At 49.4% G+C, this 25,856-nt stretch overlaps 2 protein-coding genes and 1 long non-coding RNA gene across 8 annotated transcripts in view; 2 read left to right on the top strand and 1 right to left on the bottom strand.

Annotated features, from left to right (window-relative positions):
- The window catches only part of SH3RF3 (SH3 domain containing ring finger 3), a 159,388-nt gene extending 151,702 nt beyond the window's left edge, over positions 1-7,686 (top strand). Inside the window, exons 9-10 of the mRNA XM_055540234.1 lie at positions 198-526; positions 6,404-7,686. Coding sequence (XP_055396209.1) covers positions 198-526; positions 6,404-6,572 — 498 coding nt within the window. The 3' untranslated portion in view covers positions 6,573-7,686. The remainder of the gene's footprint in view (positions 1-197; positions 527-6,403) is intronic.
- Positions 7,687-11,978: 4,292 nt separating this feature from the next.
- The window catches only part of LOC129623135 (uncharacterized), a 32,263-nt gene continuing 18,385 nt past the window's right edge, over positions 11,979-25,856 (top strand). Inside the window, exons 1-2 of one of the 3 annotated variants that reach the window (XR_008700373.1) lie at positions 11,979-12,143; positions 23,439-23,577. This is a non-coding gene — a long non-coding RNA (uncharacterized LOC129623135). Of the gene's footprint in view, positions 12,144-12,180; positions 12,323-23,438; positions 23,578-25,856 lie in introns of those variants that run through there. The other 2 variants (XR_008700372.1, XR_008700374.1) reach the window with 2 other exon arrangements.
- The window catches only part of SEPTIN10 (septin 10), a 51,148-nt gene continuing 48,942 nt past the window's right edge, over positions 23,651-25,856 (bottom strand). For 2 of the 4 annotated variants that reach the window (XM_055540231.1, XM_055540232.1), the window contains one exon: positions 23,651-23,873. In XM_055540231.1, the coding sequence (XP_055396206.1) occupies positions 23,771-23,873 (103 nt within the window). In that variant the 3' untranslated portion in view covers positions 23,651-23,770. The other 2 variants (XM_055540229.1, XM_055540230.1) reach the window with 2 other exon arrangements.

Here is a 25,856-nt window from a genome sequence, read left to right as displayed (position 1 = left end):
TCAGGTTGGCACCTCCAGGTCTAGGTCTGTGCTGGCATGTCTTCCACATCTCAGGAAAGGAAGGAAGCGAGATGGGAAAGCTTTCCATCTTCATTGTCCTCCTCTAGGTAGCTTTACTTGACCAGGACCAGAGTCTCCTGACAGGGCCACACCGCTCGCTAGAAGCACTTACCCAACTTCGTTTTGTGTGTCTCTAGAAAGACAGAAAGAGTGGGCTGCTGAAGCTGCTGGCCGGTGCATCCACCAGGAGGAAGTCGCGCTCTCCGCCATCCACCTCTCCCACCCATGACCCCCAAGCAGTGGACGCCTCTCTCCAGGGCGCGGTGGGGCCCGAAGTGTCCTTGCTGTCCATCCACGGCAGGGCTGGGTCCTGTCCCATCGAAGGCGAGATGCAGGGCGCCTTGGGGATGGAGCCACTGCACAGGAAGGCAGGCTCCTTGGATCTGAGCTTCCCGTCACCCACCCGACCGGCCGCCTTCTCCACAATCGCTGTCCGCCCTGAGCCCAAGCCACTTCCCAGAGAGAGGTAACGGGGAGCTGTGTGCTTCCAGGCCTGGGTGCAGTGGTCTCTGAGGTCTGGAGCCACTTTGGGGAAAGGGACGATGGGATTCCTGGGGAGTGAACCTGCCTGGTGTCCCTCACTGTCCCAGAGACTCGGATAAAACAGGAGCAGGTCTCACATTCTGAGTCCATCTGCAACCCGAGTTTGGATTTACAAGGAAAATCTGATGGAACTGAGGTGTTCAGAGCGCGAAGAGATGAGCTGCGCCCCCAGCCCCACGGGAACCTGGAGTGATCCCACCCCCGGCAACTCTTCTGGAAGCCTGGCCCCTCACCCCAGATTGGCTCAGGGTTAAACCATATGACGTGGCCCGTATTCATCTGTTTTTCACCAAAGCCAGCGATTTCATAGAGTTCAGCCCAGAGTTTCTGGATCTGGGAACTGAGTTCACCAAGGCATCAGGTGGAAGGGCCAGAGGTCAGCGTCCTCTTGGTGAGCAGCCCCATTTGAGTCATCGGTCCTTAGAGAGCTTCAGACAGGCTGGGGGCCTGCTGGGAGGAAGTACTTTCCTTTCTGAGCGCCTCCTCCTCTGAGAGCTGCCTGAATGGTAAAAGGAGGGGGGTCCCTTGAGAATATAGTCTTGGTGTCTGTCAGAATCCTTCCCCCACTCGACCACACTGACGAATGCCAGCTCTTCCATGTGGCCTGAGACACACCTCACACACCATGTACCCCATAGACACCATGTACGTCAGACACAATATGTACACCACACAACCATGTACATCAGGCACAATGCAGACACCACACACACACACCATGTACATCATACACAATACAGACGCCACACACACACCATGAACACCAGACACAATACAGATACCACACACACACCGTGTACATCAGACATAATACAGACGCCACACACACACCATGTACACCAGACACAATACAGACGCCACACACACACCATGAACACCAGACACAATACAGACACCACACACACACCGTGTACATCAGACATAATACAGACGCCACACACACACCATGTACGTCAAACACAATATATACACCACACAACCATGTACACCAGACACAATACAGACACCACACACACACCATGTACACCAGACACAATACAGACACCACACACACACCATGTACATCAGACACAATACAGACGCCACACACACACCATGTACACCAGACACAATACAGATACCACACACACACCGTGTACATCAGACATAATACAGACGCCACACACACACCATGTACATCAGACACAGTACAGACACCACACACACACCATGTACGCCAGACACAATACAGACGCCACACACACACCATGAACACCAGACACAATACAGACACCACACACACACCGTGTACATCAGACATAATACAGACGCCACACACACACCATGTACGTCAAACACAATATATACACCACACAACCATGTACACCAGACACAATACAGACGCCACACACACACCATGTACATCAGACACAATACAGACGCCACACACACACCATGTACACCAGACACAATACAGACACCACACACACACACGCCACACTCAACCTCACACACCACACACCTGCCTTTCTTCCTCCACTTCCCTCCACCTTGGGGCCGCTGTCCCACATCAGAGCCTTCCTTCTTACATGAGACCAGCCCAGCTGCTATGGTCTCTGCAGGGATTTGGCCCTTCTCCAAGGCCCACGGCTGGGCTCCTGGAGCATCTCCAGTCAGGGTGACAGGCTCTGCAGGTGCTGAAGCTGCCATCTCCTCTGAATTCTTTTCTTCTCACCTCTCTCAACCTCCAGACTCCACGCGGGGCTTAAAAGACCCTGCTGTAAAAAATCTCGGGGGTCTCTGAGTAACTAGAAAATTCAGGGAATTCCTCCCATTTGCCCACAGTCCCGGCTAATCTGCATGTCATCCCTGGGGCCCCGACGCCCTCCTGCCCAGCACCCTGCACAGCTCGTTAGTGACCAGCACTGCCTAGCACGGCCCTCGCCCCGCACAGCCCTGCACAGCCCTCAGGACGCCACGTCATGGCCCCCAACAGGCTTGAGCCACGGATGTGATGACAGCAACGTCACCTTCAGGCTGGGGCAGCTCACCTGGCCTCAGGCCACACTCCCAACGTGTGGATGAGGGGTGCTGCCGCTGGCCTGTCTGGTGCCGCCTGTGTGCAAGCCGTTTCTGATAGTGATCTCAGAGGAAGGATCTTTAGGTTGAGGGTACTATCGAGGGAGACTGCCCAGGTGTGTGTGGAGGAACCATGGGGAGCACCCCCCAGGCTGGCCAGGCTCTCAGGAGGAGGCCTTAGGAACCAGGGTACTGCCCTTCCCAGGAACCTAGCCTTGGGTGGTCTGCAGCACCCCAGCCTCTGGGCAGTGCACAGGGAGTTGCGTTTCTGGACATTGCTTGGATCAGGAAAGCTCTTGTCCGGCTGTCCTGCTGGGGTCGGCTGAGCTCCGGCCTGCACTCCCTCCCCATCCTGCCCCTGTGCACCACTGTCCACCGCTCAACAGCCATGTCACCCAAATGAGTGCCTTTGCTGTTTGAGTCCCAGTCCCCACACACAACATGATGACGATGGTGCCTGGGGGTTATTATATTTGCAAAGCAGCAGAATTAGTACCCAGGAAAGGACCAACAAATTTGTTGTTCAGTTACTAAGTCATGTCCAACTCTTTGCAGCCCCATGGACTACAGCAAGCCATGCTCCTCTGTCCTTCTCTATCTCCAATGTTTGCTCAAACTTGTGTCCATTGAGTCAGTGATGTCATCCAATTGTCTCATCCTCTGTTGCCCTCTTCTCCTCCCAGTGAACACCAAGGGCAAGGACAACCATAACAACACAAAAGATGACGTGTGTGAGAGTGTCGTGTGACATCATGTACATGACAGTGAGTGAGATCATGGTGGGGGTGGTGGTCTCCCCCCTTTGATTGACAGTCCTTCATGTTCACATGCATAGGTGGTATGTCCTCCCTCTGGCCTGTCAGCTGTCGAGCTCTGTTGGGATTTAGAAGTTTCTTGCTTTGATCTCTTGTGGGTCATGATAGTGGAATAATGGCTCCCAAAGACATCTCTGCCCTAATCCCCACACCAAGGATAGGATGGCAGATGGACCGAGCAGCTGACCCTAAAGTGGAGAGGTCATCCAGACCCAGGCGTGCCTGTGTGACCACAGGAGTCCTCGCAGGCAGACAAGGAGTTGAGCTTGCTGTGCTGGCTTTGAGTCGGAGGAAGAACAGAAATGCTCCTCAGGAATTCTGGCAGCTTCTAGAGGCAGGAAAAGGGGAGGGGACACAGTCTCCCCAAGACCCTCAACTGTGTCCGCGTGAGGTTGTGACAAACATCAGGCTTTCAGAACTGCCAGATGTGTACATTGTTACGTGCTGTCTGTGGGAATCTGTCAGACGCTGCAGGGACCCCAGGCCCATGTAGACCTTTAAGTGTGGTGTCCAGCGTATATACGTATTTCCAAGGTCCTGCAGGACACCTCTGTGATGACCTCAGTCCCTACCTGGGACCCCTTGTCCTCACCAGGGCCCCTCATGTGACACAGAAGATGCCCCCCACCCCACATGCCAGGCAATGGCACCTGCAGCAGTCAAGTGGTTCCTGAGCCTAGTCTGCAGGCTCGCTGTGTGTGTCTGACGCACGACACCAGGACTGTGCCGCGAGCTGCTGCCTTGTCCATTCTCTTGGCCCTTCAGCGTCTTGGAAGGATCGGGATGGAATCTCGAATGCTTGTCTCATAGACAGTTGGTCCACGTCATCCATCCGGGCTCTTTAAATCACGGGATTGCTCAGAAGCACCAAATTAATTTTTAATTACATTTTTAAAGTTGCTTGTTTCACATCTGGCAGTTGAGGCAAAAGCTAAAACTTGTGAGAAATGATCTTACCGTTGTTCTTTCCTTGGGGGGTTGGGAGGGAGTGGCAGGTGTCTGCAGAGAAGGCGGTGGTAGCTGGAAGCCATGGGGGAGGCAGCGGTCCTGATGGTCACACAGCCTGGGTGCTAGGGGTAGGAGACGCTATCTGCATGGTGTTGGCTGACCTCACAGGTGCTGCTGTGTTCCAGCAGCCACCCGTCCTCCTCCAGGGAGTGGCTGGCAGGCAGCTGCTCACAGATATGCCAGGTTGGGAGGAGCTGTCACCCTTTCCTCACCCTGAAGGGGACCAAGGTGGAAACTGGTCCCAGCCTGCACACTGCAGGCACCTGGGGAGCTAGGCCAGCCTGCTCTCTCAGCACCAGGGCCTGCTCACCAGCGCAGCCAGCCCAGAGACCCCTTTTCTCTCTGCCCCTGCTTCCACCTCCTGGAGCAGGCTGGGAACTGGGTTTTCTCTGCCTGAGCGTCGCACCAACTCCAGCCAGACAGGCTGGCCCCCAGGCTGTGTGCAGCTGGTTGAAGGAGGATGAAGTCGGCCTTAATGTTTTCATTCGGCATCCTGGTCCTTAGACATCTGCGGGAAGATCCTGAGGAAACTTGTTCCCTGGTCCACTCCCCCCAGAATCTCATCCAGTGGGCCCAAGGTGCCCAGTCTGTGGGCCTCACTTCTAGAAGAGCTGACCTGGGACCTCTTGCTTTATTACATCCTGATTCCTCCAGGTCCAGGAAATACCAAGTCAGAGGCTCTGTGGACAAAACCCCTTAAGGACCCTGGGGACCCCCAGCTGCCAGACTCCTTCAGGGGCCCTTGGTGTGGCTGTGGCTGATGGGGAGGCAGGGCCCAGGGCACGGTCAGGAATCTCTCCCCTTCCCCAGCCAGGAAGGGAGGAGGGGGTGGGCAGCCCTCCTGAGAGAGAGGGGAGGGAGGGCCCAGAGCTCTGAGAGCATGGGGGCAGGGGGTAACTGGAGAGAAAGGGTGTCACAGTCTACACCTCTGGCCCAGGGAGGACACCTGGGGGTTTGTGCGACTCGCGGGGCTGGGAGAACAGAGGGTGGCCTGGCTGAGAATGGCTCTCCCCAGCCCAGCCTCCTTCTCTGCCGCTGCCCACGGCAGGGGTGTGGGCCAGACTGAGCCCGGGAGCAGGAGGTCCCTGTCCGGGTCACCTGTGGGCCAGACCAGTGGGCGGAGCTGAGCTGGGAGGTGGAGCCGTGGGGCTGAGGTGGGTCTGGAGGGAGTGGGGACAGATGGAAGCACAGGTCCTCTTCCCAGCGTGCTTCTCGTCTGAGCCATGTGGTGCTAGTCCAGGAGGGTGGTGTGGATGGTGGGCTGGGGTGGGGGTGGGGTGGGGAGAGATGAGGAGCATGGCGAGGCCCAGTGCTTGGCAGGTCCATCATGGAGACTTCACTGAGCCCACATACCTAGCCCGTGGTGTCTGCGGTTTGCAGCCAGTGAGAACAGGTGCTGTGCTGGCCACCAGATCACCCAGAGTGGGGTGTGCACAGAGTCCTCAGCCCCCTGCCTGGTCATTACCCCCAGAAGGGCAGTGGGCACAGGGCCAGTGGGACACCAGTGGGATGCCTGTGGGGCCCCCAGCTGGAGGGGTGCGGACCAGCAGCTCTGCTGGGCTGGATGGCAGGGAGGCCGGGTCACAGCCATCTGCCCTCATCCTGGGGGTGCTTTAGAAGGCTGGTCCTCAGAGCCGCCTCCTTGAGGCTTTCCGGGCAGGTGTGGAGTGTAGACCCACCCTGTGCCCTTGGCCAGGCATGGCTGTCTCAGATGTGGGGAGCCCTCGGGGGGGAGGGGGGCCACCTGCTGAGGCCTGTGTGTCTGTTCCTGATCAGAGACCAGGCATTCAGCAGGCAGAAGCTCCCACAGCAGAGACCCAGGTGGATTTTATGGCATGTTAGTCCAAAAACAGGGGCGGGAGGCCCTGGAACCCTGGAGACGGTGGGCTGCTCGCTCACCCCGGTGTCTGTTTCCCCAGGTACCGCGTGGTGGTCTCATACCCACCCCAGAGCGAGGCAGAGATCGAGCTGAAGGAGGGGGATGTGGTCTTCGTGCACAAGAAACGTGAGGACGGCTGGTACAAGGGGACCCTGCAGAGGAACGGCCGCACCGGCCTCTTCCCCGGCAGCTTTGTGGAGAGCTTCTGAGGCTGTGCCTGCCCCCCAGGGACAGAGGTGCAGGGACCCCAGGGGAGCAGCCACCAGAGGCCCCAGTCCTTCCAGGCAGGCAGCAGGACCCACACACTGTGGGGTGGTTTGCTCCCAGGACCCTTCTTGCCCTCTACTCATGGGGCTGACAGGGAGCACGGGCCCAGCGCATTTGGAGAGCGTTCTCAAGGCGGCTCCGGGCTTCACTTGGGTCTGGATTGCCCCTCACCCCATCTATACCTCAGGCACCACCACCGGGACCCTTAGCATGGTGCCCTGGCCCAGGTCATTATCGGCCAGGTCCCTGAGGCAGCGCTCGGCTCCCGCGGGCGAGGCGTACACAGTGCTTCTCGCCTTGCTACCACGGTCCTGCTCTCGTGCTTCTTTCTTACACCTTTTTACTGCAAAGCTGTTAGACTTTATAAATCTCTAACAGGTCGTACACTGCCTATTTTTCATACATCTGGTGCTGCCTTTTTGTAAAACTAGTAGGACTTGGTTGAAAAGATCTCTGGGGAGACAGCAAATGGGCAGAACTTCTGCAGGCACCCTGTGAGCCTGGGGAGCCTGATGTTCACAGCCTCGGTCCTCCTAGGGCTAGAGGGGCCTTGGCGTTGGCGGGAGTTAGGAAAAGCCTGTCTCTTTAGCCCTTCCAGTGGCCCTGATGCATCTGGAGATGTTCTGACAGGGCTGGCAATGAAGGAACAGGAGGGGGGACCCCAGGCCAAGAGGCCCTCCTGTCACTGTAGAGAGGAGACCACACCTAAGGCTTTCTTTCACTGTCAAAACGTGCGGTGGTCACCACAGTTCAGATTTGCCACCTTGTGGAGGTTTCACCAAGTTTCCTTTAAATGGATAACTACTCTGTTCTCAGTGCAAACCTTGGTCTCGAGACCAGAGACATGGGGCTAACCAGGGCCACCAAAGGGCCACAGGAGCAGAGTCAGGGGTGGCAGCCATGCGTTGAATGCGGGCTCTGGATGGGAAATGCTTGGCACTTTGCACAGTCACACACACGCACCCGTTGTTTCTGTTAGACACAGATGTGTGTGATTTTGGAAGAACGAACTGATGACAAACCACGATGCCTGTGATTCCGAGTCTTTAAATAAAACTGAACGTGGAGAAGTCTGGTTTCTGGTTGGGGGAGCAGTCAGGTGGGGCTGGGCTGGGTGGGGGCTAAGCTGCTAGAAGACCCCCACATCCCCTCCACTGCCTGTGGGCGCACAGCCCTGCCACTGCCAAGAGCCTCGGAGTGGGGAACCTGTCTGTGTGGTAGGGTGGTATGGCGCTGAGGGTATGGGGGTACCAGACAGCCACACCCAGCACAGGAAGGAGTCCACTGCTGGGCCAGCAGAGCTGAGCTTGGGTGGGCGTGGGCGTCTCTAGGTGCCCTGCAGGGTCTTGCCTGCCTGGAAGGGCAGAATGGCTTTCTATAGGTGATGCCCCTCCCTTGCTTGTGGGAAGCCTTCATGCCAGGAGTCATGCAGGTCCTGTGGGCTAGGGGTACCTGGAATCAGCCTCCAGATGAGCACACTCATGGCCCTGCCTCAGGTGTCTGGGCCAAGGAGACATGTCCTGGATCACCAGGTGAGGGGTGCCTGACACCCACCAGCAGGAGGGGTGTCAAGAGGCTGCCGATTTCCAAAAGGGGGCTTGTCACCAGTAGCAGGTGGAGGACTGCCCATGGCCCAGGAGCTTCTCTCTTGGCCTAGACTACTGCCCAGAACCTCTGACTTTCACATCACTGGAGCTGGAGGGGAGCTTAGCCCCAAGAGCTATTTCTCTCTTCTATAGGAATGGAGTGAACTTGGGGATGGGGAGGGGAGGGCTGCATTGCCATGATGAAGCCTCCACACACCTCTCCAGGAAACCGGACCCAAGTTACTTGGCCAGATGGGCAATGGAGTTCAGTTCAGTTCAGTCGCTCAGTTGTGTCCAACTCTTTGTGACCCCATGGACTGCAGCATACCAGGCTTCCCTGTCCTTCACCAACCCCTGGAGCTTGCTCAAACTCATGTCCATCAAGTTGGTGATACCATCCAACCATCTTATCCTCTGTCGTCCCCTTCTCCTCCTGCCTTCAATCTTTCCCAGCATCAGGGTCTTTTCCAATGTGTCAGTTCTTCCAATAAGGTGGTCAAAGTATTGGAGTTTCAGCTTCAGCATCACTCCTTCCAATGAATATTCAGGATTGATTTCCTTTAGGATGGACTGGTTGGATCTCCTTGCAGTCCAAGGGATTCTCAAGACTCAAGAGTCTTCTCCAACACCACAATTCAAAAGTTATCAATCCTTCGGCCCTCAGCTTTCTTTATAGACCAACTCTCACATCCATACATGACTACTGGAAAAACCATAGCTTTGACTAGATGGACCTTTGTTGACAAAGTAATGTCTCTGCTTTGTAATATGCTGTCTAGTTTGGTCATAGCTTTTCCTCCAAAGAGCAACTGTCTTTTAATTTCATGGCTGCAGTCACCATCTGCAGTGATTCTGGAGCCCCCAAAAATAAAGTCTGTCACTGTTTTCATTGTTTCCCCATCTATTTGCCATGAAGTGATGGAACCAGATGCCATGATCTTAGTTTTCTGAATGTTGAGTTTTAAGCAAACTTTTTCACTCTCCTCTTTCACGTTCATCAAGAGGTTCTTTACTTTCTGCCATAAAGGTGGTATCATCTGCGTACCTGAGGTTATTGATATATCTCCTGGCAACCTTGATTCCAGTTTGTGCTTCATTGAGCCCCGCATTCTGCATGATGTACTCTGCATATAAGTTAAATAAGCAGAGTGACAACATACAGCCTTGATGTACTCCTTTCCCAATTTGGAACCAGTTTGTTGTTTCATGTGCAGTTGTAACTGTTGCTTCTTGATCTGCATACAGATTTCTCAGGAGGCAGGTAAGGTGGTCTGGTATTCTCATCTCTTGAAGAATTTTCCACAGTTTGTTGTGATCTACACCATCAAAGGCTTTGGCATAGTCAATAAAGCAGATGTTTTTCTGGAAGTCTCTTGCTTTTTCAATGATCCAGCAGATGTTGGCAATTTGATCTCTGGTTGCTCAGCCTTTTCTAAATCCAGCTTGAACATCTGTAAGTTCAAGGTTCCTGTATTGTTGAAACCTGGCTTGTGACATTGTACAGGAGACAGTAATCAAGACCATCCCCAAGAAAAAGTAATGCAAAAAGGAAAAATGGTTGTCTGAGGACTTAACAAATAGCTGAGAAGAGAAGCTAAAGGCAAAAGAGAAAAAGATATACCCATCTGAATGCAGAGTTCCAAAGAATAGCAAGGAGAGATAAGAAAGCCTTCCTCAGTGATCAATGCAAAGAAATAGAGGAAAACAATAGAATAGGAAAGACTAGAGCTCTCTTCAAGAAAACTAGAGATACCAAGGGAACATTTCATGCAAAGATGGGCACAATAAAGGACAGAAATGGTATGGACCTAACAGAAGCAGAAGATATTAAGAAGAGGTGGCAAAAATACACAGAAGAACTGTACAAAAAAGATCTTCATGACCCAGATAATCATGATGGTGTGATCACTCACCCAGAGCCAGACATCCTGGAATGCGAAGTCAAGTGGGCCTTAGGAAGCATCACTACGAACAAAGCTAGTGGAGGTGACTGGAATTCCAGTTGAGCTATTTCAAATCCTGAAAGATGATGCTGTTAAAGTGCTACACTGAATATATCAGCAAATTTGGAAAACTCAGCAGGACTGGAAAGGTCAGTTTTCATTCCAATTCCAAAGAAAGGGCAATAGAGATCAGAAGATAAATGAAGTGCCCAGATCTCATGGCTCAGTGGACCTCCAAGACCAACTCCCAAGGCTGGGCGATGAGCTGGGACCTCCATGGAAAGAGTGTGTTGGTCATGAGGGTGAAGGGCGGGCAGTGCCTTGGGGATCTGCAGGCCACCTAGTGGGGTCCTGACAGCAGGGAGGAGCACATCGACTACGGACCACCGCCCCGCCCCCCCACTCCAAGAGCCACATCCAAGTCCTGGCAGGTTTCCCTTTGCTGGTTTCACCCCTGTGGGGAAGGGCAGAGGTAACAGAAGAAAAGGAAAGCAGAAAGAAAATGCAGAGGTAATGGGCTCTGCCTCCTGCCCCAGTGCTTGCCTGGGGCTCAACCTAGGGGTGGGGATGAGGTTCCTTCCCAGGGACCCCAACCCCTAGGTGAAACAGGAGAAGGGACCATCCCTCTCTAAAGCAGGAGGGGGACTGGGAGGGCAGCAGCGAGGGGCTGTGAGTCAAGCGTGCTGCAGATGGAGAGCCACGGCCCCCAGTGTCCCAATCCCTCTCAGGTTAAAAATGACAGAGAGGGGCTGAGCTTGCTAGCCAGCCGACAGGAGTTGGGAGCCACTCTTGGTCACCGGGTGGGCCCAGAGTGATCACAGGGTCCTTGCCAGGACTTCAGGGAGGCTGGAGAGGCGCTGCATGGGAAGGACTCGGTGCCCAGGCTCTGAAGCTGGACAAGCCACAGTCTCTTTTAGCCCAGGTCGGGTCCTGAGTGACCCGGGGAAGCCGCCAGGCCTCGGTCTCAGTTTCAGGAGGGCTGGAGTGGGCCTATTTGAACCGGGACGGGAGGAGGGCCAGTCGGGCAAAAGGAGAGGGGTCTCCTATCAGGAAGTGTCCTTGAGGGTCCCGGTAAGAGCTCAAGGAACTGCTGAGGAAGAGGCTCCAGGTAACCGGGAGGCCCCCAAGGAGGTGAGCACCGGGGCCACGCAGCGGAGGGACCACCAAGGGGGCGGTTCAGCTGGGACTGAGCTGGACGCCAGACCCGCGAGGAGAGAGGTGCACCCGGCAGTGGTGGGGACTGAACACGGATCAAGGAAAGAGCGCAGATCCCTAGGAAGGCGACGAGCGGGGACTGAGGAAGAGGGGGGTGGAGGGGGGGGGGGGCGGCGGAACGACGGGCTCTGCCTCCTGCCCCGGGGCTCAACCTGGGGATGGGGACGCGGATCCTTCCCAGGGACCCCATGCCCTGGGTGAAGCCGCAGCCCAGCTGGGAGGCAGTCCTGCCCGCTCTGTAGTTCTCAGAATGACTCTCTCCCGTGCCAGGACCCTCAGGCCCTCAGCTTTTTGGCACCTAACTGCTCTTTTCTCTAAATAAGAAAATTAAGCAGCTCTTGCCCTGACGGTTCCCAAAAAGAAACACAACGGCCCCTTTAAGTGAAGACGTGCAGCCGCCCTCGGAATCAGAAAAACCGGGTCCACGCCATACGGGGATCGCAGGCGGACGCTGCGTGGTCGCAGAGCGCAGGTGTGGCCCGGGAAGAGAACTCGGCGCACCCGTGTCCCAGGAGCACTGGACACACTTCCACAGTACGTTCACACACTAGACCCACGCACGGGGCACACACACGGTATGTCGACGCTCGGGACACACGTCCACAATACGTTCACGCACGGGACCCACGCACGGCACGTCGACGCTCGGCCTCACGCACGGGTTTCGCACTCGAGGTTCGGGCCGCTGTGCCGACCCGGGAGGCAAGTTTGCAGAGATTCTCGTTAGCTGGTTGAAGAGGCACAAGAGGAGAGGATGGCGCGCGTTCTTGTAAGAAGCGGGAGGCGTGGGGAGTGAGTGTGTGTGTGTGTGTGACGGTGACAGGCACACGGCTGTGCTTCGTTCGTGCCGTGTTTCACACGAGAAAGTTACGGACGCGGGGAGCGCGACCGGGCGGTGGGCGGGCCTTGTCTGGAGGTCCCTCAGCGCGTGCTGTTTTCTGTAACCACGTAAGTAATCGGCTTTTTCAAAACTTAATTTTCAGTGTAAAAGTTCAATGACCCGTTTTGAATGAAAGTCAGAAGCTGAGCCGCTGCTGCCTCTCGGGGTTACTGACAGGGATCCTCAGAGTCCGCGCTCACCGGGCGGAGACGCCTGGGCTGAGCCGCGGCGCGGGAGGCAGCCTCTGAGCAGGCGAAGGAGGGGGCGGGGAGGAAACGGGGCGGGGCAGGCCCTGGAGGAGGGAGGGGCCCCTCCGCCTCACCTCCCCCTACTCCTCACCCCAAACCGGCCCGACCTTCTCCTCTCCTGACGGGGCGTGTGGACCCTAGACAGCAGAGCTGGGCCGCCCTGAGGGCCGGGCCTGGGTGTGGGTGGGCTCTGTGTACGGTCGCAGACGCAGTCCTGACGCTGGTTTCAGACTCTGAGGCCTTCAACCCTCCAGGCTGTATCGTGTTTGGCGGCCGCCCTCGGGGCGTCGTTGGGCGGCTCTGTGGCCTGAACGCTGACTGATCACGGGAAGAGGGGGCAGGCCCTGCAATACCACCAAGTTACCCACCCTGTGGCACGTCCAGTTCGTCCTTCTGAAGTCAGCCCTTTAATACGCATCTTAAATGTGCGTCAGAGCCCTAGTAAACGTAAATCATACTGGCAATGACCTCGCAGTGCTGGCCTGCCACATCGCAGATAAAGGACCTACACTTGATTTATTTATTTCTTAAGTAATTTATTTATTTTTGGCTGTGATAGGTCTTCGTTGCTTGCATGGATTTTCTCTAGTCGCCCGGGAGCGGGGACTGGCTGCTCTGTAGTTGCGGTGTGGTGGCTTCTCTTGTTCCTGAGCATGGGCTCTGCGCACGCGGGCTTCAGTAGTTGCCGCGTGTGGGCTCAGTAGTTGTGGCGCACGGGCTTAGTTGTTCTCGGCTTGTGGGATCTTCATGGAGCAGGGATGGAGCCCGCGTCTCCTGCATTGGCAGGCGGATTCTTTACCACTGAGCCCCCAGAGAAGCCCAGGACCTACAATTTTAATCAAATGCTTCACAATCTTCTGTGGGGCCCAGTCAAATCACTGTCAATCCGCAGGGAGGTCTCTAGTGGCATACCACAGGGCTCTGCCCAGTTGAGTATTCTATAATTCAGGTGAAGGCATTAAGGCATTAAATACCACATCTATCAATTGCTCAAAGCTTGGCCACACAGGTAGATATAACAAGACGGCAGAATCACCGACATGCATTCCTCAAGGGAAGAGATTTCATGCACAATTAAAGTGATTGTAGAACCGTATTTCCAGAAATGTGTGGTTTATTGTGTTTGACCAACCAGCATGACTGGGTTCTCCATAAGGAGGACATGACATAAGTAAATCCAAAACTGCCAAGGGGGGAGAGGGCCCCCCACCCCCGAAAGTCTAGCTGAAGGCAGGTGCAGCGGTGGGGCCTGGGGAAGGGTTAGTGGCCACACAGCTGCCTTCAGGAATCACAAGTTGGAGAGGACTCCCGGGTTGGCTAGGCAGGACTGGAAAGGCAGGCAGGCTTCCCTCAGTTTCAGACCAGGTGATTTCCAGGTTTTGGAATTAATTATTAATAGAAAAGGTCAGGTTGCATCAACCAAGTAAAATTGTAAAAATTGTTTTAAACTTCATATCCTCAAATCCCCAGAACTCTTTGTTCAAATGAAATCTTCTCTGGAAACCTAGCATACAAACCAGATGAAAGCAGGGCTGTTCTTGAAACAGTAGTGTGACCCACAATCCACTGCCCTCTGTGGGTCTCCCAGACAAACAGGAGCTTCTACTTTGTTTCTGTAACAGCTAACAAGCCATCGGTGGGCTGGGGCCTGCTATTCTAATAAATTCCTTGAGGGTCTTGTCAAAATGTTTAGACCCAGAAGCGTATGCAGAATTGAAATCACAAAACTTGGTCAAACCCTTCAGTGACCACACTCAGTCCTGTCCATCATACTCAGCTGAGGCTATGCTCCCAGGAAGCTTCAACGTTTTGTTTTGGGCCCAAGGTCTCCGATCTGCTCATTTCTCCTTTTACTCAGTCTAAGGACCACTGTCACGGGATGTCCCTAAGCGGCCACTTCATGGTCTTGGGGCTCCTGCCTCCTAAGCCACATAGCTGCCATGAAAGTGAAAGTTGTTCAGTTGTGTCCAACTCTGTGACTCCATGGACTATGCAGTCCCTGGAATTCTCTAGGCTGGAATACTGGAGTGGGTAGCCTTTCCCTTCTCCAGGGGATCTTCCCAATCCAGGGATCAAACCGAGGTCTTCCACATTGCGGGCGGATTCTTTACCAGCTGAGCTACAAGGGAAGCCCAGCTACAGCTGCCGTGATCTGCAGGAAAACCGGGTTCTGTGGAGGTTAATTCACTCCTGCGTCTTAGTGAGAAGGCTTCTTCTCCTCTATCTCTTGATAGAAAAGCCTCACCTGATAGACACTGGCTTTACCTTCCTCCTCTGAGGGCAGGATGGCGCCTAAATGCATTTTCCAGTCTGCCCTGCAGCCAGGCCTGATCCTGAGTGGGGATGCCCTCCCTCTTCCCATCTTTCTGAGAGCTGGGGTGTGGATGTGTTGACTTCAGTCTCTGGCCACAAAGACTGGAGCAAACTGTACAGGATGGAGGAAGAGGAGGAGGAGGTGGGGGCTCTGACCAGTCAAAGCCTCGGTGGACAACCTGCCCACGGGAGAGAGAAGGAAACACTGTCTATTTAAGCCATTGTCACAGGGAGGCTCTTATTATAGTAGTCAACCTTTTCCTTGTAAACCTGTGGACTTATTTTTGGGAGGACACCAGTCTTCACCGGATTGCTTTCTAATCTGATGCTCTATGAATGGATCATAGATGGAGCAGATGTTTCTGAGTGACCAAAAGCCAGTTCTGACTTTTGCTTATGGACATAATGGAAAAACAGAATTGGATTTACCCTGCCACCTGACATAGCTAGAAAACCAGACAAAACACAGGACATTGGAACATGGGCATCACAGAATGATTCTTGGGAGAAGGGGCCATTTAGTGAGTGAGGGCTGCCATCACAGAGAACCACAGATGGGGCCTAAAAACCAGAAGTTTAATTTCCTGCAACTCTGTAGGCTGAAGATGTCAGCAGGGCTGGTTCTTCCTGAGGCCTCTCTCCTTGGTTGTGTAAACTACCGTCCCCTCCTTGGGTCTTCACGTGGCTCCCTCAGGGTGCCTCTGTCTTGATCTCTTCCTGTTGGATTAGAGGCTACCCATATGACCTCATTTACCTCACTTACCACTTTATAGAGACATTACCAACAAAGGTCTGTCTAGTCAAAGCTGTAGTTTTTCCAGTAGTCATGTATAGATGTGAGAGTTGGACCATAAAGAAAGCTGAGTGCGGAAGAATTGATGCTTTTGAATTGTGGTGTTGGAGAAGAGTCTTGAGAATCCCTTGGACTGCAAGGAGATCAAACCAGTCAATCCTCAAGGAAATCAGTCCTGAATATTCATTGGAAGGACTAATGGCTGAAGCTGAAACTCAAATACTTTGGCCACCTGATGCCAAGAACTGACTCACTGATAAAGACCCTGATGCTGGGAAAGATTGAAGGCAGGAGGAGAAGGGGATGACAGAGGATGAGATGGTTGAATGGCATCACTGACTTGATGGACATGAGTCTGAGCAAGCTCTGGGAGTTGGTGATGGACAGGGAAGCCTGGTGTGCTGCAGTCCATGGAGTTGCAGAGAGTTGGACACATCTCAGTGACTGACTGACCTTTTTACAGACCCTGCATCAAACATGGTCACATGCTTCAGCTTCATTGCATGATTTTCTTGTGTGTGTTTTGTGTTTATTAAATTAAAAATATTTTGTAAATTTGCCTCTTTTTGAGCTGTAGGTTTTTTTGAAGTGTATTATTTAATTTCTGAATATTTAGTATTTTCCTGGGTATTCTTTCCACTACTGATCACTAGTTTAATTCCATTGTGGTCAGAGAACATACTTTACACAGTTTCAGCCCTCTTATGTTTATTCATTGAGGCTGATCTTATGGTAAAAAATCTTCTGTGTGAATGTGCTGTGTGCCCTTGAAGAGAATGTGTGTCTTCTTCTGGGGGTTGGAGTGACCTCTAAATGTCCATTAGATCAAACTGATTGATAGTGTTGTTTAAGTCTTCTTGAGCTTGGTAGATTTTTGTTGCGTCAATTACTGAGAGAACCTTGTTGGCGTTTCCTGTCACAGGGTGGGCTTATTCTTTTAACGTCTGTGGTATCTGCAGGTCTCAAGTTCTGTCAGTTTTTTCTTCAGGTACTTTTACTTAGTTATTAGGTGCAAACACACAGGTCGATAGATTCTCCTGGTAAATCGGCCCCATTATCATTCAGAAATGACCCCTTTATCCCTATGCAGGTTCTTGTTCTGAATTGACTTTGTCTTGGTTATGCTCCCGCTGGTGGCTCAGAGGATAAAGAATCTGGCTGCAATGCAGGAGACCTGGGTTCCATCTCCAGGATGGGAAGCTCCCTGGAGGAGGAAATGGTAACCTACAGCAGTATTCTTGCCTGGAGAATTCCATGGACAGAGGAGCCTGGCGAGCTACAGTCCAGGGGTTACAAAGAGCTGGACACGACGGAGTGACTAACCCCTTTGGTTATGCTGTCGTTTTAGTTTTTGTCTCATTCATGTTTTCGGGAGATGTATTTTTCCGTCCTTTTACTCTGTCTTCATATTTAAAGTAGTGTTTTAGTAGACAGTGTATGACTAACTGTATTTTACTTCTAAAATCCAACCTGACAGTCTCTGCCTGTTAACATTGGAGTGTTCTGACTGGTCACAACAATGTAATCAGATTTAAATCTACAGTCTTGCTATTGTTTTTCATCCATTCATTATTTCTTTTTTCTCCCTCTTTTCCTGACTGCTTTGGACTTATTTTTCTGTTTTCCTAAAATAAAAAGGAATTTTATTTCCTTTTTGACTCCAGGCATACTTCTGTTTTAAAATTTTGTGATTGCTTTGGGTTTACAATATGTATATTTAGTTATCATTGATAATTAATTCATTCTGGTGTTAAAGATACACATTATGCCTCTTCACTTGTTTTGTGAGCATTTTTATTATTCAAATATGCCAATTCTGCCCTCAGTCTCCAGGCTGCTGTTTTCGTGTGTTTTCCTTCTGTATGTGTTACAAAAGCCCATAGTCTGTTTTAATTTTGCTTTAAACAATTGATTATCTTAAAGCAGTTTAAAATATTTTTATATTGAAGTATATAGTTGGTTTACAGTATTGTGTGTGTTTTAGGTGTACAACAAAGTGATTCAGATACAATTATATCTGTTTTTTCAGATTCTTTTTCTTTATATTACAAAATATTGAGTATAGTTCCTTGTGCTTTGTGGTAGGTCCTTGTTGGTTATCTATTTTATACATAGTAGTATGATATCAAAGCACTTTTTAAACAAGAAAAAAAGATTTTAAGTTATGTATTTACCATTTCCAGTTACTTTGTGTAAATTTGAATTTCCTTTAGGTGTCATTTTCCCTCTGCCTGAATCACTCCCTTTAACATTTCATGTCATCCAGGTGTGTTAGTGGTGAAATTTTTCAGCTGTTGCTTGTCTTAATATCTCTCTTTTGCCTATATTTTTGAAAGATATTTCTACTGGCATGGAATTCTAGGTTCTTTTTTTCATTCAGCATTTGAAAAGGTATTGTCTGTTGGTTGGCATTGTTCTTGATGAGATCTTTGTTTATTCTTAACCTAGTTTCTCTAGTAATAGGGAAAAACCTCTTAATAGAATTAACTTGTATTCTATGTTAGTCACTAAAGGGATGTTCACTATAAGCCCTAAATTCTACATAATGGCCCATCTCTGGGAACCCCACCTCCCAGGTAATGAGCAGTAAGCTAAAATACCTTCCAGGAACCCTCCTGACCAGGCCTACCTGTGAGTGACTGTAGGAGGATGAAATTCACATGTTCCCTCTGGAGGCTGATGGGAATCTGGAAGTGTCTGACTTTATTCCCTCCCCTTTGGTATAAAAGGGGCCTGCATTCTAACTCAGGCAAGATGGTTCTTTGGGGCACAAGCCCACTGTCTTCTCAGTGTGCTGGCTTTCCAGATAAAGTCACTACTCCTTGTCCCAACAACTCATCTCTTGATTTATTGACCCGTTGTATTAAGAGCAGGATGAGCGCGAACTCGGTAACACCACCATTCAGACTCCTTGGACTGTCGAAGATGTTTCCTTCTTTAAGCATCTTTTTTTTTTTTTTTTTAATTAGTTAATTTATTTTAATTGGAGGCTTTTTACTTTACAATATTGTGGTGGGTTTTGCCATACATTGACATGAATCAGCCATGGGTGCACATGTGTCCCCCCATTCCGAACCCCCCTCCCAGCTTCCTTCCCATCCCATTCCATCCCTCTGGGTTGTCTCAGAGCACCAGCTTTGGGTGTCCTGCTTCATGCATTGAACTTGCACTGGTCACCTATTTTACATACAGTAATATACATGTTTCATTGCCATTCTCTCAAATCATCCTCCCTTGCTTTCTCTGACATAGTCTAAAAGTCTGTTCTTTACATCTGTGTCTGTTTTGCTGTCTTGCATATAGTGTCGTCATTACCATCTTTCTGAATTCCATATATATGTATTAATATATTGTATTAATGTTTCTAGTTCTGACTTACTTTCCCTGTATGTAATAGGCTCCAGTTTCATCCACTTCATTAGAACTGACTCAAATGCATTCTTTTTTTATAGCTGAGTAATATTTCGTTGTGTATATATACCACAGCTTCCTTATCCATTTGTCTGCTGATGGACGTCTAGGTTGCTTTCATGTCCTAGATGTTGTAAATAGTGCTGCAGTGAACATTGGGGTACATGTGTCTCTTTCAATTCTGGTTTCCTTGATGTGTATGCCCAGCAGTGTGATTGCTGGCTCATATGGCAGTTCCATTTCCAGTTTTTTAAGGAATCTCCACACTGTTATCCATAGTGGCCGTACCAGTTTGCATTCTCACCAACAGTGTAAGAAGGTGCCCTTTTCTCCACACCCTCTCCCACATTTATTGTTTATAGACTTTTTGATGGTGGCCATTCTGACCAGCATGAGATGATACCTTGTGGTAGTTTTGATTTGCATTTCTGTAATGAATGTTGAGCATCTTTTCATGTGTTTTTTAGCCATCTGTATTTCTTCTTTGCAAAAGAAAGCTTTTTAAAGCTAGTATTTTTCCCGTGTGGAGTAACATCTTAAACACTGTAGTCAACAATTCCGCAGGGAAATAGGGAAAGGGGAGTAAAAACGAAATCTGGGGCAGGCCCTGGCTTTGATTCAGAGGCTGCCTGCCTTCCGCTCCTGTTCTCTGACATGAGTTACTTGATAAGCTATTTCCTGATGCCCAGGAACGTGACCCTCAGCTCACTGCTTCCTGGAGACGTTCTTTCTGTGCAGCAGCCTGTGTTGATGCATAAGACGTTCAGAGACAAGTATTGTGGACAGAAAGCTTCACTGTTCACTTGGAAAGACTCAGAAGTGCCAGGTTTCCTTTGCCCAGCATGGCCACCATCACAGGAGACAGGTCAGACCAGACTCTGACTTCTGTTCCACCTCCATGAGCGCAGGTCTCTCTTCCCTGGACCTCACCTCACCCTCTTTGCTGATCCGTCTGGTGGGGCAGCAGCACAGCCTGCCTGCTTCCCAAAGTTCATAGAGGAGCCCAAGAGTCTCGAGAGCTACTGGGAGTGGGGGGCCCCAGAAGGAGCAGCTGTAGAAAGCCATGTGGGGCCGTGCAGTGGGTGGTGCCCTGGGGTGGTTTCCCAGCTCTTCCCTGGGAGCCCGGGCTGGAGAACTGAAGGTCTGGCACCACGTGGCTCTGTGGTGGGTGACCCCAGCCTGTGGTGACTCTGCCCACACAAGTGACAATTTCCCCACAGGCAGGAATTGAAGCAAAGACTGCTTGGGACTCCCTCACAGAGGCACAGGCCATGTACAGGCACCCGAGAGCAAGGCCAACTTGTGGAGGACCTTGACTTTGAACCACAGTTGGACAGGCCTGGGGGCAGTAGAACTGAGCACGAGCCAGTTAGTGAAGGGCAGTTGTCGAGGCCATACAGAGTAGGCGGGACAGAGCTGAGGACCCAGCTTCAAGAGCTGAGACTCTCTGCTTAGTGAGAACAGAGTGTCAGGCACCGAGCCTGCCCAGTGGCCAGCCGCATTCAGTCATCAGGTGGGCATCTGTGCCCGCAACCCTGTGGACTCCTGACCCCAGTGCTCAATGCTCTGACCACTGCTTCAGGTGGACTCGCTGCAGACAGAGCCATGTCACCTGTGAGAACTGAGATCATCTTAATTTTTTGCCTCCAGAGGTGACTGCTGGCTCTAGTGATGTGTCTAACAGAAGGGATGGTCTTGCCACTCTTCCTTGCCTCCAGTCTTAAAGTGTGATGCCTGCTCTGGGTTGCTGTTTGTGGGTACCCTTTATCAAATTGAGGAAGTTTCCTTCTATTCAGTGTTCTGAGAATCTTATCTTTTTAAAAAATATTGACGATGCTACATTTTATCAATATTTTCTGATTCTACAGGGATGACCATATGATTTTTAATGTTCATGCTTTGAGTTACACTGGTTAATTTCCTACTGTTAAAACATCATTGCATTCCTGGATATTGGGAACTGTCTTTTTAAATACATTTTTCTGGATTTAGTTTGTTAGTAACCCGTTCAGGATTTTTGCATCTTTGCTCATATACGAGATTAGATTATTCTGTCCTTTCTCAGAATGTTATTAGGCTTCATTGTTAAGGTTGTTAAGGTGTTAGGTTGCATGAGTTTTACAGACTTCTGTAGCCACATCATCCCCACACACTGCAGACCTGAGGCGCCTGCACCAGCTGTTGGTTTCTTCCTGCTCCTGAGGCCAAGTTGCCCCCCTATCAAGGCTGTCTTCATCCTACAGAAGTGATGCCTTCTATAGAGAATATAGCTGAATAGCAAGGAGGGCCTGGCAACCCACTCCAGTATTCTTGCCTGGAGGATCCCCGTGGCCAGAGGAGCCCAGCGGGCTACAGTCATGGGGTCACAGTCAGACACAACTGAGTAATTAAGAACAGCACAGCACAGCTGCACAGCAGCTTTTGGTTGAATACACATGATGTACCTTTACCTGTCAGGATGGAAAACTTTAATCCTTTCTTGTAAAGTGACATAGCTGATTTTAAAAAACTTTTGCCTAAAAAAAAACTTATTGTGATTACTGGTTTGGGCTTAAATCTACCATATTACTAAATGCTTTTTGACTGTCATATCTGTTTTATTTCCTTGTTTCCTTCTGGGTTATCATTTATCAGGCTAGTTTTCCTTTTGCTGGCTGGAAAGGCACTTTGGCACCATACTTACGTGCTGTTCTTGCCTCTCAGTTATGGTGCACGGGGATCTCTACCTGCTCCCAGTTAACACAAGGCCCTCCTACTCCATTCATCCCACTCTCAACTGGCATGCCACTGAAGTCTTGAACTTTAGTTCCCTCTATATTTCTAGCTCCAGAGGACATTTTCAGGGTTTTACACAGCTATTATTCATTTAGGTTGATCCATGCCACATGCCACTTTTTTTTTTTTTTTTTTTTTTTTTTTACTATATATTCCTTTCTGCCTCAGTGTTATTTAAACACTACCTGATTATTCTCCTGTGCATGCTGTGGTAGGAACTACTGGCCTGGGCTTCAATCTGAGTTTCCTTGCCCATGGCCTGGCTCATCCCGTATCACACCTTTCCCTCTACCCTGGATGAGTATCTGACTACACGAGTCAGACCTCTCCGTGACTCCTCCTGCTCAATGGGTTAGGTTTATGAACTCCTTGTCTGTTCCCTGCCTCCTTCTAAACCCCCACCCTCACTCGCATCCTGCTCCTCATGTTTCCCCGATCCTCTGTTCACATTGAGCTGCTTCCCCGGGTGCCCAGGCTTCCCTGTACCCAGGTCACCTTCTTCCCCTCCTACATCTGAAGCTGCTTCAGTCCTTCAAGGCCAGTCGCCTCAGTGCTTTCCTGTGCTCCCTGGGCAGGAGCCTTTCTGAGAGAGGCTGCTCCACAGGGGCCTCATCAGTTTGTGCCCCCATTTCCTGTCCAAATAGGAAAACAGGACTTAAAACAGTTCATCTTCCAGATGGGGGTAGTAATCTTCCACATAATGCTTGGAACCTAGAATCAGAATCTGTGTGAAAGAACTTAAAAATGGAGTCCTTGGTACGAAGGTTAGTGGTTGGCAGTCAAAGACAATTATGTTTCAAATGCTTTATAAAAAAAATAATAAAACAGGTCTAGCAGTCCATAGGGTCGCTGAGGGTCAGACACGACTGAGCAACTTCACTTTCACTTTTCACTTTCATGCACTGGAGAAGGAAATGGCAACCCACTCCAGTGTTCTTGCCTGGCGAATCCCAGGGACGGGGGAGCCTGCTGGGCTGCCGTCTATGGGGTCGCACAGAGTCGGACACGACTGAAGTGACTTAGCAGCAGCAGCAGCAGCTTTATTTTATTCCCTGAAATTTATTGCTTCAAGCATCAGTGGATAATACCTCACTCTGTAACCTTGGAGAACTAATATGCTTTGTGAGAAGCTGAGCTTCATCCAGGCAAACCTCACTGTATTGTGCGGGTGTGTGTTCTTTACACACTGAAGGCATGTGGCAGCCCTTCATCAAGCAGGTGTGTCGGTGCCATTTTCCCACAACATTTGCTCACTTTCTGTCTCTGTCACATTTTTATAATTCTCATAGTGTTTCAAACTTCATTATTATATTTGTTATGATGATCTGTAATCAGAGATCTTAATGTTACTACCACAACTTGCTGAGGGCTCGGGATGGTTAGCATTTTTTAGCAACTGAGTATTAACTAAGGTATGTGTATTGGTTTTCTTAGATATAAGCTACTGCACACTTCACAAGAATACTGCACAGTGTAAACATAGCTTTTGTATGCACTCCAAAAACAGTTCATGTGACTTACTTTATTTTAATACTCACTGTATTGGATAGGTGGTCTGGATCTGAGCCTGCACTGTCTCTGAGGTCTGCCTGTACTGTAGTTGTTTAAACAATATTTTTTCTTTGCCATGCAACTCTTCTAAAGTAGAATCTTACATGGAGTCGCAGATACATGAAGCAAGTACAGGACTCGCACTGTGGGCATGCACATGTGGTAAGCCTCCTTCACAGCAGCGTCACCCGCAGCACGGGCGCCAGCCCTTCTGTTCAGCCCAGGGTCTGAGGTAGGTGTCCATGATCTTTTCAACTAGGAACTTGAATAACTTTTTGTAACATGCCAACAACCACTCTGGCACTTAAAAGTAACTTTATTATGGTTTGGGATAGCTGTTTATACACAGTTTGATATAATAGGCTACGAACAACCCCCACTCGCGTCAGGTCACTGAGCTTGCCGCGTCGCTCCTGGGCTAAGGCTCAGCGCTGCAGCACTGGCCGGGCTCGGGAGGCCAGGCTACCTGCCTGCGAGGACTCAGCGGCTCTCCTGCTCCCACCTTCCAGAGGCTGGGCATTACTGATCCTGAGAAAAAAGTGCAGAGCTTTTTCTGTGATACTTATAACTTATGTTACTAAAGTTCTAAAGGGCTAAGAGACATTTGTGAACTTTAGATTAAAAAATGGAATTTAAAATGTTGGTCCGGATAAGCTGTGCTACAAAAGGAAAGGTTTCTTTTGCGACTTAAACAGAAATTCGTGAAAAATACACTGCTCAGAATCTGACATGTGCCATGTAAAACACTCTGTTGTCTGAGAAGTACTGATCATCCACCTCTGTTTTAAAATAACTCAAATATATAAGTTCTGATAAAGTGTTTAAGATCAATATGCAAAAAGAAAAGTTAAAGTGATTTAAACACAGTTTAGTAAATATGTAGATACATTTTATTTGTCAAGAGTAAATATCAGTTTCATTTAGAATATTCAGGTACAAAAAGTGAAAACTTAATGAATGTTAAGAAAAAGTTAGAAACCACTATTAAATTGTTCTGCAAATGCTAAGGCACTGAATTCAAATATCCTTTACAATATGAATTACCTAAATTTTTATCTTTAATATTCAGATGTTCATAGCTATTTTCTTAAGAAATATTTTTAGTAAGATGATATAACTTTATTTACCCTGGAAGACAGTTTTAAATAATTATGTAATACAGACTAATGCACACAGTGTGAAGATACCCAGTTCTAAAGTTACTTATCACTAGAAAAGGGCTTATTTACCTGAGTGTTTCTGCTCTTAAAGGTATCACAACAACACATGGACCACAGTGCTGAAGTACATACTATGTAATCTGATACAAAAGCTTAGGATCATGTTTCCAACTGGATAATTGTATCAAAACTTTAAAAGTTTTGAGCTGCTGGAGTTTCAGGTACATAATACATTTTAAAACATATTCCCCAAAGTTTACCTTTACATACCTTTGGTATGTACACAAAAGATTCATCTTGGAATATATATGCAATCAGAGCCTAATATATATGAGTCCTGTATTTTCAAAGCCACCAACAGACACTCTTGTCACAGTATAGTGACAGGCAGTGGGCAGCAGGGGAAATTATCTCAATTCATCACAAACTTATCTTAAACTACTAACAGTGAATAAGTAATACCATCCAGTCTGGCTTATATATTGACCTCATACTTAAAAGTATTTTCCCATAAATGGCAGTAACTGTGGCCATTTGCCAGATAAAGAATAAGTAGTACAGCATAAGTGATACATCAAATAAAAACAGCAAGAAAATCAAAGCATACTTCTAACATTTTAATAGCTTTTGCTTGTGATGACCTTCTGTGATCTGGAACCTTTGTTTTACATAAAATTGGAGCTGGAAAGAGAAAAAAAACCTTTTGTTTGGTACAGTAGAAAACCATATAGGAAATAAAAATCACTTCTTTTACAAAGTTTTTACAGATACACATCTAGTATATGATAGGACATCTAGCTGTGGGACCCTGGAAAAGAAAAAACAAACACATTTCTTGAGGGTAAATTTTTCTGAGCTCGTAAACTGTGGACTTGGCCCTGATTTTGCGAACAGCAGCCCATACCTTATTTTCACAAGGTGACTGTAAAGGTTTATCAAGTATGGAATGAAATGGGGGAGTCCAAGTCTAGTAAGACTAGACTAGTCTAGTAAAACTGGACTAAGTCGAGATGATGAGAAGGTGAAAGGCCCCTTAGCTTTATAATTCAAGACACACTAAAAAGAAGTCATAAATTATATGTAAAGAGTTGGCCCTCTGGATCTGAGGGTTCCACATCTGAGGATTCAACTGACTGAGGATCGAAAGTATTTGGGAAAAAAATTCCAGAAAGTTCCAAAAAACCAAACTTGAATGTGCCACTTGCTGGCGAGTATCTGCCTAGCACTTATATTCTATTCGCATTGTATTAGGTGTTAGAAAAAACCTGGAAATGATTTAACATATACAGGAGAATGTGCATAGGTTCTGTGCAAAAACTATGCATTTGATATGAGGGACTTGAGGAGCAGT

This window comes from Bubalus kerabau, chromosome 11 (genome assembly GCF_029407905.1).
Source record: "Bubalus kerabau isolate K-KA32 ecotype Philippines breed swamp buffalo chromosome 11, PCC_UOA_SB_1v2, whole genome shotgun sequence".
NCBI classification, from domain to species: domain Eukaryota; kingdom Metazoa; phylum Chordata; class Mammalia; order Artiodactyla; family Bovidae; genus Bubalus; species Bubalus kerabau.
The sequence above is the reverse complement of the archived record's forward strand: the minus strand, read 5'-3'. Positions and strand labels throughout refer to the sequence as shown.